The following is a 14,690-nucleotide window of genomic DNA, read 5'->3' as shown; positions in this document are numbered from 1 at the left end:
TGAGGTCTTCCCCTCCACCTCCTTCAAGTTCTTCTCTCTCCTCGGAGCAACTTCAGGAGAATTCTCATGAGTTCATGTTAGTGTGCATTTAATGGCTCAAGTATTAGTAACTGAACCTTTCCACCTCTGGGCTTGCTGACTCATCCAGCCCAGGTCCAGAGGGAGTGAGAAACATGTTACCCTCCAGGGGGGGTTGGGTAGCACGTGTGAAATGAGTTGGGCATCTCACTTTAGCGCCCAGCAGATGGATGGCGTCCATGTCACAAAGTAGTGACGGTGCCACGGGGTGTGGCCATCACTGTCACAATCGGCACGTTTGGTGGCAGCCTCTTCAGAAAGGTTGGGGATTGGGTGGGCCAGGGAGTCTGAACAACCCTCTCCAGCCCGACAGATGGGCACACCGGAGTGTTGAAGCATGTTGGCAGGCCAGGCCCTGGCCGGCAGGATGATCTAGTGGAAAGGGCACAGGACTTGGACTCCCAAGACCTGGGTTTAAATTCTGGCTCCGGCATAGACTCCCTGCATGACCTGGGGTGAGTCACTTAATCTACATTGCACCTAAGTTCTCCGTCTGTACAATGGGGATAAAAGCACTGCCTTACCTTGCGGGGGGGGGGGAGGGGAGTTGTGAGGATCGGTACATCTGTGAGGTGCTCCGTTATGGGGGCCAGGTGAGTACCTCGATGGTTAGTCACTGTTCTCTGGGTAAATAGAAAAGTTCAGATGCCAAGACCGTCAACGCTGTTCCTTAGCAGAGGCTGTACCCACCTGCACCTGGCATTGACAGGGGAATGGAAATGGGTATTGCCAGGAAAATTTTCCCAGCCCCATTCGTCTCTTAGCACAGGGGGGCTCTTTGGGTAGAGTTTCCCTGAGATAAAAAGGTTGCTCTGGGAGTGTAATCCGACGCAAATGTGTTTGTCCTGCTGTTTCAACATTGCTGCAGAGGGCCTGGCACAGAGATGTAACTCTGTAGTGAATGCAGGGCCGGCTCCAGGCACCAGCGAAGGAAGCAGGTGCCTGGGGTGGCCAATAGAAAGGGGCGGCAGTGCGTCCCTTGTCGGGACAGCACAACCGGATCGGGCGGCGGCGGCACTTTGGCGGCAGCAAAATCGGCCCGCTCCGGATCGGTGGCAATTCGGCGGCGGGCCCTTCACTCGCTGTCTTGCTCCTTGGCGGCACTTCGGCGGCAGCTCGATCGAGTTCTTCTTTTTTTTCCTGCCGCTTGGGGCGGCAAAAAAGCTGGAGCCGGTAGTGAGTGACTGGATGAACTAAGCACTGCATCTATGTTGGCAAAGGGCACCCCCCCACACATTCAAATCATTTCACTGCATTATTAATAGGACCACCAGATGTAAAGGGTTAATATATGTCCCACTGCCAGTAACCCCACTGAAAGTATGTTGGGTAGGACTTTGCAAACCTCCATCTTCCGGGGGGCACGTCTATCCTCGTTTGTATTTGAAGGGAAGTCTCTGACCCACTCTCTGTTTGGAATTCTCAGGGGGCCAAGGGAGTTCCTGGCTTGGGCGGATTTAAAGGGCAGGTTGGATTGCCGGGGAAGATTGGTGTGGCTGGACCACCTGGATCTCAAGGACCACAGGGGGACCCAGGACCACAGGTAAGACATTCTGGGCAGATTGCATTAGATGCTCTGCAGAATTCACACAGCTCCGGCGACTGTCTAGAGGGGTGTGAGGTAGCGGGCTGAGTGCAGCCTGAAAGCCAAGGCCGGTCACTTGCAGCTTGCTTTTCAGGGGAGCTGAGCATCCATATACCCCACCGGCTTCAACTTTTAAGAGTCTGTAACTGTAGGAGAAAGAGAGAGCCTGGAGCACGGGGCCTGGTGCAAGATCTGAGGCCTGCACAAGAGGCTGTGGACCAAAGTCAGGCCATATATTAAAGCAGATGTTTACAAGTTCACTATATGACCTTTGCAAAAGCATTGCCAGTGTGGCTAAAACACAGCCACTCCTAGGAAGTGACAGATACTGGGTATGTGCAAGAACACACCCCAAAAGCTTAGTCCAGCGACATCCTGGCCAGTGCCAGATAAGAGGGTCTGCTAGAGGTAATGAATAGGTAGTGAAGTTGTGCCAGAGACACCTGGAGCATGATGCAAGGGGAGGTAATAAGCAGATGTCATGAAACACATAAGATGGTCTGAGTTGTTTATCTCAGTCTATAAATATTGGGGTGTCTCGCCTTAACCCTTTGTGCGGCCTTGGGGACAGCAGAAATTCCCGCTGCTGACTGAGCCGTTCCTTGCCACTGGACACTCGTGTGTTAGCGTCCTTGTAACCTTGGAGCCAGGGCACTAGTGCTGTGTCATGAGGGCAATAAACCTGGCCGAGTGCCTTTGTCACCGAACCATGCCAGTGGTCGTTCTTTCTGGGTAGTATGATCGAGGTCTTCCAAACCAACTATCTGCGCAGGGCTGGGACAGCACACAGGCACCTAATTGACAACAATAAGCGACATAGCCAGCTCTAACCACGGCCTTCTCCACAGACAGCGTGGTTGGTACGTGGCAGATGACAAAGTTTGGCCCTCACCAATAGTCTCTGGGGCATATTGTAACCCAAGAGGCAAGATTTAAAATCGGTGGTGTGAGGGAAATAACCAGTTGAAGCAAAACTCTCCACAAAAAGCTCACACGTGTAAACCTGTTCAAGGATCCCCCCTGCGGGCTACTGACTCAGCAAGAGGAAGGACAGACCCATGGTTATAGTGCTAGCCTGGAATGTGGGAGACTTCCTGCTCTGCCACAGACTCACTGTGTGACCTTGGACAAGTCACTTAGCCTCTGTTCCCCATCTGTACAATGCGGGTATGGGCAGCCTTGCAGGGGTGTTGTGAGGATAAATACTGCCCGTCACTATGGCAACGGGGGGCCAGCTAGATACTGCTTGGAAACGGTACATAAGCAAGCGGAAGGTTGCGAACTGTAGGTGGGCATGACAGACCCTGTGCCTGGTCCTCCAGTCCCATTGGGCTTCAGTGGACTTGCTACGCAGAGCCACCTGGTGAAAGCACGTTTAGAACAAAAGAAAGCCCTGAGGGGTGGCGTGGGCTAGAGGTGTTTCAAAGCTTGCTCAACATGGGAACGTGAACTCAGAGCAGTTCTTGTCTGCGGGCTTTACTGCTGCTCTTGTTCTTTTAACTCTTCAAGGTGAGCAGGATGTGCCTCCGCAGAGATAAAGGACTAAGACCTCTAGCTGAAGGAGATCGGAGTTCTGATCCCGGCTCTGCCACCACCTTGTTCTGTGATCATGGACACAGATCATGGACAAGTCACTTAACCTCTCTGTGCATCAGTTCCCCATGTATAAAATGGGGATAACAACACGCCCGTTCTCCCATCCTTTTTCTGTCTATGTTGAAAAGTCTCCAGGGCACCTAAATAAGAAAGGAAAGCGTGGTAAATTTTAAGCTGCTAGCGCAGTGAATGTGCCCTGACAAATTTGGGGTATTTGGTGCCTATATTTCTGAAGCAGTTGGATGCTTTAAAGCTCTATTTGTGGGTCATCTTTAAGATGTGTCTTTGCACGCAAGACACGCTGGGCCCCTTTTGAAATATAACAAAAAGACTTGGAAATGAGACATGCTAATGCTATTGAGGAATGTGAATGTCCTGCCCCCAGATTTTATGATAATGAAGAGTGCATGCAAGCATAATACTGCAGAGGATACAGTAGATTAATGCTAATCAGCAACCCACGAGCATCATTTATTAAATAAGCAAGAAATCTGCCAATGAAACAGGACTAAAAATAAAAACATACCTCTCGACTGTGCTGCGGGGAAAGGCTGAGTTTCAGCCTTCAGCTAGGCGATAAAAGTAAATGAATGTCAAAAGAATTGAGAACACGAGAAATGCTTAGAAGAGGTAAATGTCTGAAAGGCCAACCATTTCCCATAAATTAATCTGTAAACAGGCATTTAAAAATCACTATCAATGAATAGGTGAGGGCTCATAGAATCCTAGAATCGTTGGACTGGAAGGGACCTTGAGAGGTCATCTAGTCCAGTCCCCTGTAGTGTGTCATGTTTCACACCAGAGGTGGCTGCCTATTGCACATCAATGGTGGTGTGACCGGATGCCCGGGATGGGCCACACTGAAAATGTCACACTCGGGGCAGATGGCATGAAATAGGAAAGACACTCCCCAGAGTTGGTGGTTTACTCTATACTTAGATTCACCAAACCAGTAACAAAAGAGCTTCTGCAGCACCACACCGATTAACCAGAAGCCAAACAAGGCACTCCAGTCCTTGGCTCCCATCCAGGCAACCCAATCTAATATAGCGAGAGGTTATTGAAAACCTATTTCACCAGATGTGAGGTTCTTTCTAATCCCAAAGGATAAGACACACATCCCCAGGTTAATACGAATCCCAGATCTTACCCAAATATCACGCTCCCAGTCAATCTTTAGTAAACTAACTAAAGATTTTAATAGTAAAAGAAAAGAAGCGGGTTATAAACGGTGAACAGATCATATACATACAAATGATTGCAAAGCCTTTCAGGTTTGTAGCAGGGATGGAATAGCTTGCGGGCTTGTAAGGTGTCTCTGGTAACTTCCAAAAGATTGGAAGGTCCTCGGTCGATAGTTCAAGATGCTCCATTTTTTGTAAATCCACAGTCCAGAGAATGAGAGCAGGAAAAGAGGCAAAATGGAGATATCTCAGGGGTCTTTTATATCCTCTGCCATGTGCATGGAAATTGACTATCCCAAACAAAGCCCACAGCCACTGTGTGTGTGGAAAATTACTGGCCCAAGATGGAGTCTAGGGTCACATGAGCATATCACACGTCCTTACAGGGTTTGTTGGATCATAGGGAAATAGTCATTGGCTCCTTGCTCTCTGAGGCATCTGCAGGAAGACCTACTGTGTGGGATGAGTTTCTTCAATGGTCATTGTGAGAGCTGAGTGTCCTTGATGGACCATCAATACATAGGTGTCTATCCCTGATGTACATCCATCTGATGGGTGTCTCCCAGGAATACAGCACAGGTTTCCATAGCCAAAAGTCATAACGTCCACTATAAAGATGATACATGGATTTAACCAGGATAATCATACTTGATAAACTGTAACTTTTCCATTGACACCTTACATGATATACTTCATACAAGATTTATGGTTATAAATTATATAACAGGGATAATATCAATGGTATAAATAGTCCTATTTCATCACACAACATCACAGATGGGTGAATTGATTCTGTAAATACCTCCTGGAGGAAAGATAAGTTGTGTCTGTGCTTCAGGAAAACAACACATTGGGGGAGGAGGGAGCAAAGACGCAATGTTTTTGTCTTTAACCATTATGTGGCGTTACCCAAGTACTTAAGACTCTCTCACCATCAGCCAGCCAGTTGCGGGGGGCGGGAGGGAGGAGGAATAAAGTATCATGTAGCAAATATCATCATGTCAAGAGATGCAGAGAATTTGATGTGCAGAGCTGGTATGACTGATACAATTCTATAACGTCTGTGCTATACAAACAATAGAGATTCTCCTGTGGAAGTCATTCAAACCCCATTTCCTGGGATGACCCAAAGTAGACAGACAGAAAAGCGGAACACAGAGCAGCGTTGGGCTTATTACATCCGCGTCAAACTGAGCTTGGACCTCAAGAGTTCCATTTCCTTCATTAATCTAGGACACGTCGTTTCCAAGTGGTTCAAAATTTGGCCAAACGACTGAATGGAACAACTGACATTACACCCCAAGTTCTCCTTGGCTTCTGTTTGAGCTTGGGATGCAAACAGTGCTTCCAAATCCACTGTTTGAAATGAGCAATAATTAGTCACAGGATTGTCCTCTCCTGGCTTTCACTGGACCCCAATCTTGGACCACATGAAGGCAGTGAATATGTCTTTAGTGCATGGATCTGCAGTCTGATTTTTCCACTGCCCTGCACCATGTGTCATCATTTACATCTGTACAAAGTGAGTGAGGTATAAAATGCTGGTCGTGCTTTACGCCCACTTTGGCACAGGTGTGTAGATGCTGACGTAAGGTGCAGGGCAGTGGGGGATCATGACCCTAGAGAGGAGACAACTAGATAAGGGCAAATGCAGTGAACACAACTAATTCTAGCTTGCATTCATTATGGTAATTGTCAGGTTTAATAGCTTAATTATGTACTTGGAGATACTATAAAAGAGGGGCCTGATCTAGACAAAATAAACTCCGGGATGCAGAAGCTCAAACAAAGTAACAGGCCTTCATTTCTTGAAGTATCTTTAGTACAAAAGATGGGCCTATATCGTCCCTTACTGTAGCAAACATCAAACCACTATGGAAGACTGCGATGCAGAAACCGACCCCAGTGTCGCAGTAGGAAGCACATTTGGAATCATCTGGCTTATGAGGCGTAACTTCCTTTTTTGCTCTCCTTAGTTAAAATCCACACTCCGTTTTATCACTGAAGATCCAGCCCAGATCAAGGTTCCCATCCAAGTTCTAAAACCCTGAGAAGAGGAGTTTACAATGGGAGTAACACTTGTCCAGTGGTGCTATCCTAATGTTCATTAGAACTTTTTTTTCTGCAATAGGAGGAATGCAGTTAGCTTTGGCATGTTCACAGGGCCAGGTCTTGCCCTCTGTTACACCAGTGCATGGCCCCACATGGTTTAGAGAGGTTCCAGAATTTGAGCCTGGTGTCCCAGATTGTCCCTTCAGCTTATGCAGGTACAGGGGACCTCACTCAGGCTCAACTCCCTTCAGGTAATGCAAGGGAAGAAAGCAGCACTGCTCCATGCAGAAGGAGTGTCCCAGGGCTTGGCTGAGCACAAGAGAAGGTAGCACAATGGGCTTGGCTATACACACAGGCCGGAACTTTTATTCAGCCCCATGGATTTCCACCTGGCTGTCCTGTCTGGATTTAAAGATTCCCAAAGCAGCTTTACCTCCCGTAGGATGCTCTCCCCAGCTGCTACAAAGGAGCCATGCTGCATGGGGAAATGGACAGCAGAGCAACGTGGCATGGGAGCCAACTCTGACAGGCCTGTTCCTGCTGCCATGAATTGTGGGGTTCCCTTTCCTCAGGGATCCCCTGGATCTGTGGAGTTGGGAGGCCTCGCCTCCTGCCAGCTCTCAATTCCTCCCTCCTGAGAAGATGCTTCCCTGGGAGTTCTAGCAGGAGAACCTAATAAAATAATAATATATTGAGATGTTAGAACTGGAAGGAACCTTGAAAGGTCATTGAGTCTAACCCCCTGCCTTCACTAGCAGGACCAAGTACTGATTTTTGCCCCAGAACCCTAAGTGGCCCCCTCAAGGATTGAACTTACAACCCTGGGTTTAGTAGGCCAATGCTCAAACCACTGAGCTATCCTTCCCCCAACTGCATGAAGATTTCTGGTCCCTTTGCATGGGAAAACCTCCTCTGCCCCAGCGCCATTAGAGCAGTCACCTGCATTGAAATTTAGCGTCATTGTGGTAGTTCTGTGCAGCATGCATAGATACATAGTCATTGGAAACACTGGGTCAGATCCTGCTCCCACGAATTCTGGACAGGGGTTGATGTCAAGTAGTAAATGTCAGTGTGTTTGTACTGTCGTTCCATGCTTTGTGCTTCCATAGGAATTCACAGATTATAAAGCCAGGAGGGACTGTTGTGATCATCTAGTCTGACCTCCTGTATAACACAGGCCATAGGACTTCCCTGAGTTAACTACTGTTTGAACTAGAGCAGATCTTGATTTAAAAGTGTGCAGGGATAGAGAATCCACCACAACCACTTCTACAAGTGGTTAATTACCCTCACGGTTATAAACTTGCACCTTATTTCCAGTCAGAATTTGTCTAGCTTCAACATCCAGGCATTGGACAGTGCTACACCTTTTTCTGCTAGAACGAAGAGCCTATTATTAAATATTTGTTCCCCATGTAGGTCGTTAAAGGCTGTAATCATGTCACACCCTAACCTTCTCTTTGTTAAGCTCCTTGAATCTATCACCATAAGGCAGGTTTTCCAATCCTTTAATCATTTTACTGGCACTTCGCTGGACCCTCTCCAATTTATCAGCCTCCATCTTGAATTGTGGACACCAGAACTGGACACAGCGTTCCAGCAGCGGTTGCACCCATGTCCGGAGCACCTCTATGGTATTACACGCTGTTTCACTATCTCCTTGTCTTCTTCTCTTTCCATCGGTGAGGCTTCATCAGCGTCATTTTGTGTGCCAAACATTCTGCGGAGATCTCGCTGCAGAAAGCCCGGGCCCTGATCCTGGAACTAGCTGTGTATGGGTAGACCCCCTGGCACTCACATTGAGGCTGGTGTCTGCCCACACACCCAATGAGTTGCAGGATCAGGGGCCCGGGTGAGCAGCTGCTCTTAGTACAGGCCTATCTTGTAGCAGGCCTCAGAGAGCTGTGTTTGGAGGATGGGGGGGTGAATCAGATGACCAGTGTTTTCAGTTTCATTAGCAAAAAGCGACGTGGCAGGCAGGCCAAGCCATGGGAAAGAGATCTTTGTGACGCCTGCGGCATGGCCAGTGTTACGTGCTTAGATTCTATCATTTCTGCATAAGGAAACTGGCTTGGCTTGGCTTGGCTTACTGGGCCACTGGTGCAACCCTAAATTGGGCCCCTCCTGATACTTGGCCCTCTACCTTCAGTTCCGCTCACCATATAACATCTTCCATCTCTAATTCCTGCGCCTTCATGAAGAATGCGCGGCCCAGAATCCCCTCCATTGCTTCTGATGCAGCCCACCATCGTACCCAGCGCTGCTTCGCAAGAGTGCGGCGCTTGGCTTCTTCTGTAGAGGAGTTAGGGATGCCAACTGTCTAATCGCACAAACCCAAACACACTTGCCCCGCCTCTTCCCCAAGGCCGTTTCCCTGCCCCTGCCCTTCTCCAAGGCCCCACCCCACTCACTCCACCCGCCCTCCCTCCGTCGCTCGCTCTCCCCCACCCTCACTCACTTTCACCAGGCTGGGGCAGGGGGTTGGGGTGTTGGAGGGGGTGTGGGCTCTGGGAGGGAGTTTGGGTGCAGGAGGGGGCTCAGGGCTGGGGCAGGGGGTTGGGGTGCGGGGTGTGGGAGCTTCCAGCACTTCTGCCCTGTTCCTTTTCTCTGCCGTCCCTGGAGATGAAAACTATTTAAAAGCAGCCGAGAGAGTGGAAGGAACTGAAAGCAAGAGATACCCTCATGTATGTTTAAACAGGCCGGATCTTTTCTATTAGCAATACAAGTGACACACACCGAAAAAGCTGTGTAAGAGATCATTATTGATGCCAGCTTTGGCACTGATTAAAGCGCACATGAGACGCTGCCTTCCCCACCCACGCTGCTCCCTGTGTTTCCCCTAAATTAAAAGATAAAGGCCTCAGGAACAGCACCGAGGCCCTCCAGATGCCCGCGTGGGAGGGAGCTGCAGCCGTCAAAGCCCCAGGAGCCCTCTTCCTCCCGCCGAGATGGTGGTTCTTAAATTAGTGGGGGGACTGCTGCCTGTGTGTGTGAAAGCAGGTGACCTTTCCCAACAGAGACAGGACTCAACAAACTCTTAGCAGCCTCACTTGGAAAAGAAAGCAAGAGGTTGGTCCTGGGCCACACTGGATGGAGGACAGGATTGGGTCCTCCATGGAGAACCCCCAAGGACAGGGTTACGGGGAGCTGTCCACTGGGGGGGTGCTCCCAAGAGGTGAGGGGGGCAATGGCTGATTGCTTGAGAGTCATGGGTATAGGGGGCTGACATCCTTGGCTGTTGGAGGGCTCAGAAGAAGCAAAGCTCACCCTTCTGCTGGGATGACTCAGAGGAAACTCTAAAGAGCTGCTCGGTTTACTGTTCCCTGGGGTTCTTATTTGCAGGGGATGAGTAAGGTACTGGGGCTGAAGCATAAACGTTTGGTGGAAGGGGAAGTATTTTGGTAACACCTGAACTCCAGATGTTTGCCCCAAGTTGCCTTTGATGTCTGAAGTCTTGCTATGCTGAGAATAGGATTTGGGGGGGACACACACCCAGAAATATAGAATGAATTCAAAGGCATCTGTGGAAATTGGCCAATCACTTAGAATACAATGATCCTTTTTGCTATATTTTTTAGGGTGCAAGAGGTAGAAGAGGAAGACCTCAGCTCTGCCTCAGGGGTTCTGCAGGTACTCCTGGCAACAAAGGAGAGAAGGTGAGTACTGAGAACTGTTCAGGTAGCTTAGAAAACGAAGCTGAAGCTGTGTGGTGGTGGGGGGCGTGGTTATGGGGAGGGAATATTTTTTTTGTTCTGTGTTTGTACATGCCTAGCAGAATGGTGGCCCTGGTCCGTTACTGGGGCTCCTAGGTACTTCAGTAATACAAATAATGAATGATAAAAGGCCACTGGACTGAGGTTCGGGACATCTGGATTCAGTCCCATGCTCTGCCATAATAATGAGTCTGATCCGACTCTCACTGAACGCCGCAGGAAGGCGTCCACTGGCTTCGATACACAGAGGGTCAGGCCAACTCTCAGCTGAGCTCTGGGAGCAGCGTTTGTTAGTATCGTTCCCCCGGCTGGCTCAGGAGAAAAGTCCATCAGATCAGGTCTTGGGTGAAGGCTGTCGACTTCGGTTTTGATTTGCCGGCCTTGTGGAATGTCACTGCTCTGTGTACAGACAGTGTGTTGGCCCAGAGTGCCGGCATTCTCAGGGTGTGTCTACACTGGAAGACGTAATTTCCAGCTCACCTAGACATATGTAATCAAGCTAGTGCGCTGAAAATAGCAGTGTAGCTACAGTGGCGCGAGCAGCAGGCAGGGCTAGCCAACCCGAATCGGATCCCGTCTGAAATCCTAGGTGCATACTCAAGTGGCCAGCCTGCCCCACCGTTCTCACCGCTGCAGGCATACGTCCCTTGTCAGCACGCGAGCTCCATCACTGCCAGCAGCTCCGGTGCAGACACCCCCTCAGGGTCAGTGATCCGGGCTCTGCGGCACAATCCTGGCTAGACTGTCTGTCTGTTTTAGGCATTTGCCAACGATGTTTGTAACACTTCTTGGGGAAACACCATATTTGGGGCCCACCCTCCTTGACAGCCTCCCCCTTTTAATTGACTGGAGAGGGTTGCGCAGTCCAATTCAATAATGCGATCCTACATCCTCTGAGGGTTCTAGAGAGCACTTGACTAGCTAGCTAGGCAGAGCTCATTTCACCCAGCTAGTCTAGCTGAAAAAGACTTTCAAAAATGGGAGCCTAAAGTTAGGATTCTGAGCCCGTGTTTTTGCCTCTAAACAAGTGGTCTGATTTGCCCGCAAGCTGCTGATTGCTCTCACGACGGAAAACCGGGCGACTTATTTAGAGGTCTGAATATGGAATCAGCCTAACTTTAGTCTCCCGTTTTTGACCGACTTGGCTCTCTCTATTTGCATTGCTAGCGAGAGGGAAATTACGTCTAGGCCAGGCAACCTAAAAAAAAGCAGCAGATGCAAGAACTGAAGGGTTTTATGTTATTCTGCAAGCAAGTCAAATGCATAAAATTGCCCATACTCCAGTAACGAAGTTAGCCAGACGGAAGGCAAAACAAGGCAAGAGACAAGCAGCGTAAATCATTCACGCCTATTAGTCTGGCCAGGAATTGGGTACGGGTGGCAGAGCACAAGGACTGACTGGCCAAAGGCTGATCGATTCTGAAATCACCCTCTCTTTATACTCTCTTCTTGGCCAGCTGTAGATCTTTGCTACCGAGTCATATTTCTGGCTGTGGTTTTATCTGCCGCAGGGTCGACTTCCCTGACTCACTGTTTTGCTGCGGCAGTGAGTCGCCATGGCAGTTCTGCCCCCTAACAGGTTTAGCCTTTGAGGCTGATGCAATTTGTTCCAGTGCTTTCACCCCCGTTAGGTGGTCACAGATTCAGAAAAATGGCCATCGCGGCTCTCGTTCGGACAATTCGCCCTGTGCCGTGTGGGCTTTTTTTTACCGTAGCAATTTTTAATCAACAAATTTGGTTGGAAATGGCTCAGAGCGACTTTTGCAGGACAGTTGTCTGCACTGAGTAGAGAAATCATCCATCCTGCTTGTTGTTTCCCTTGAGGGTGGTGGCGTTGTGTTCCCAGGGTTGTAACTACAATGCCACCAGAAAGCTGGTGCAATCGTCTATCTGGCATTTGAATTACAGGAGTGTAAAGTAGCTCAGTTTTGAGGCCAGATTCTCTCCCCAACCCAGAACTTTTGCTCCACTCAAATAATGCCACAGAGCCAGAATTTGTCTGTAGCTGAGAATTCACCTGGCATGAGGAGATCTGGAATAAAGCTGGGGGCACATCGGGGGTAGGAGGTCCATTCAGGCAGCTGGGAGGGGACCATCAGTGCAAAGCAGATTCTCATTTGGACTATGGTCCCTTAGGGACCATATGCAAACGGCATATGTTAGAGCAGCCCCTGGGCTGCTCTAGCTTCTTTGGCGGCTGGGGCAAGTGCAGATCAGTCCACAGAATCAGGGAGACTTAACCAGTCCCCCCAATGTATCCCCTCCTCTCCTGCACTGGGATGAATCTGGCAATTTCAGTTTACTGAACTATTTTCTGGTGTCTCTTAAATTTACGGGAAAACACTGTATTTGAACCTTGTGGTCCCTCCCCCTCTTTCTTTAGCATCTTTTTCTATTCAGGATGCATTTACTGTTGGAGGCATTTACTGCCTAATCTGCTGAACCTCTGTAATTACCTGAGTGTTTTTAACAGGGAGAAAATGGTCCAGCTGGTGTGAAAGGAGAGAAAGGAGATCCTGGCCTTTCTGTGAGTACTTTATCCCCAAATCAACAGCCTAGTGCACAAGCCAGAATAGAGAAAATAGGGCAAATGATGCTTGAGAGGTACGGGGGAGGACAGAGACACTCAGAGCAAATTCATTCCGAATGGCTCCAGGAGATGAATGTTCAGCGCATTGGACCATTAGCGGCTGATAAGATGTCAGCTAGTTGGACGCTGAGTCAGAGAGAACGCAGAGAGCAACGTAACAGCAAAGCAGACCACGGCTCTGCTCTCCGAGGATGCTGGACTAGGGGCAAACTTCTCCTTTCCCATCCTCAGCGTGGACCCTCTGCTTTTTGTTGACATCAGTAGGAGTTCCATGGGTGAGACGAGACCAGTCTGTCCAACAGCGATGGGGAGACAGAAGTGTGCCCGAGCAGCAAAAAGAAGCGTTGGCTAAGCCCGTCCCCTGTAACAGGAATGACATTCACAATGCTGACACCTATCCCACCCCACCCCAAAAGCTAACTAACACACCACCAATCCACCAACAGCATACCCCTACCGCAGGCAGACTGTTTATTTCATAAAAGGGGGAAGAGGCTGAGACTCCATGAAGGTCAAATAGGGACTTTGCTATTGCTGATCGCTTTTACATGGAAGGCGCCCAGGTACTACAGCTGGGCGGCTGTGTAAAAACCCTAAGATTGGTAGATAGGGCAAAAGTGTGAATGAGAGGTGTGCCATGGAACCATGCAGGAGAAGGTAAGTCAGTAGAGAAACAACTCCCAGGAAGGGAGACTTAGAGCTGATGAAATGAAGATGATGGTCAGAGCTACCCAAGAAGAGAGATGGCAAAAGAAAACAGGAGCCACAATGCTATTAACTCCAGATGGAGATACAGCAAGATGATGATGAGAAACCCAACGTTCAGGTGACAGGAGGTGTCCCTTCCCATATCATGAAACGGAATAATTCAGATCCGGGGAGGACGACACGCATGGAGCAATGAGTTAGGCCTGGCTTAGAGTGAGGAACGAAGGTGAAGTGAATCAGGATGGCTACCTATATAATAAGGATCAGTGGGAACACTTTAGTAACGCTTGGGAAAGTGAGTGAGGCTCCCAAAGGATTGGTTTATTTTGTATTTTGACTTGGGTGAAGGAGGGTCTGGTGGTTAAGGCTCAGGGGTGGGATGCAGGAGAATGAGGTTCTCTCCCTGTCTTTGCCATCAATTCTCTGTATGATTTCAGAGATGGTCCCTTAATGTCTCTGGGCCTCTGTCTCCACATCTGTTAAATGAGGGAAATGAAATGGGTGCAGTTAGATTTAATACGTTCATTTCCACTAGGCATTCGCATACTGTGGAGACGAGCGCTGTAGAAAAGCCTGTAAATACATAACCTCTGTTGCCATGGCTGCCTGTGGCTTCAGCACGGGGCAGAGGTGCTGGAACACAATCAGAGAAGGTGCTCTTGGATATTAGGGAAAACTATTTCACTAGGAGGGTGGTGAAGCACTGGAATGGGTTACCGAGGGAGGTGGTGGAATCTCCATCCTTATTGGTTTTTAAGACCTGGCTTGACAAAGCCCTGGCTGGGATGATTTAGTTGGGGTTGGTCCTGCTTTGAGCAGGGGGTTGGACTAGATCAGTGGTTCCCAACCAGGGGTCCGGGGGCCTCAAACAGGTTTCAGGGGGTCCACCAAGCAGGGCCAGTGTTAGACTCACTGGGGCCCAGGGCAGAAAGCTGAAGGCCCACTGCATGGGCCCTGAGCTCTGCCACTGGGGGCTGAAGCCAGAGCCTGAGCAACTTAGCTTTGTGGGGCCCCCTGTGGCGTGGGGTCCCGGGCAATTGTCCTGCTTGCTACCCCTTAACGCCGGCCCTGGCTTTTATATGTAGAAAACCAGTTGTTGTGGCACAGGTGGGCCATGGAGCTTTTATAGCATGTTTTGGGGGGGGCCTCAGAAAGAAAAAGGTTGAGAATCCCTGGACTAGATA

At 49.3% G+C, this 14,690-nt stretch overlaps 1 protein-coding gene across 15 annotated transcripts in view; it reads left to right on the top strand.

Moving 5' to 3' along the window:
• The window catches only part of LOC101937181 (collagen alpha-1(VII) chain-like), a 216,523-nt gene that overhangs the window by 181,729 nt on the left and 20,104 nt on the right, over positions 1 to 14,690 (top strand). For 14 of the 15 annotated variants that reach the window (XM_065552743.1, XM_065552766.1, XM_065552759.1 and 11 more), the window contains 3 exons: positions 1,505 to 1,621; positions 10,074 to 10,151; positions 12,682 to 12,735. In XM_065552743.1, the coding sequence (XP_065408815.1) occupies positions 1,505 to 1,621; positions 10,074 to 10,151; positions 12,682 to 12,735 (249 nt within the window). The remainder of the gene's footprint in view (positions 1 to 1,504; positions 1,622 to 10,073; positions 10,152 to 12,681; positions 12,736 to 14,690) is intronic. The other variant, XM_065552764.1, reaches the window with a different exon arrangement.

The sequence above is a fragment of the Chrysemys picta genome, chromosome 1 (genome assembly GCF_011386835.1).
Source record: "Chrysemys picta bellii isolate R12L10 chromosome 1, ASM1138683v2, whole genome shotgun sequence".
NCBI classification, from domain to species: Eukaryota; Metazoa; Chordata; order Testudines; family Emydidae; genus Chrysemys; species Chrysemys picta.
This window is presented reverse-complemented; position numbering and strand designations above follow the sequence as displayed.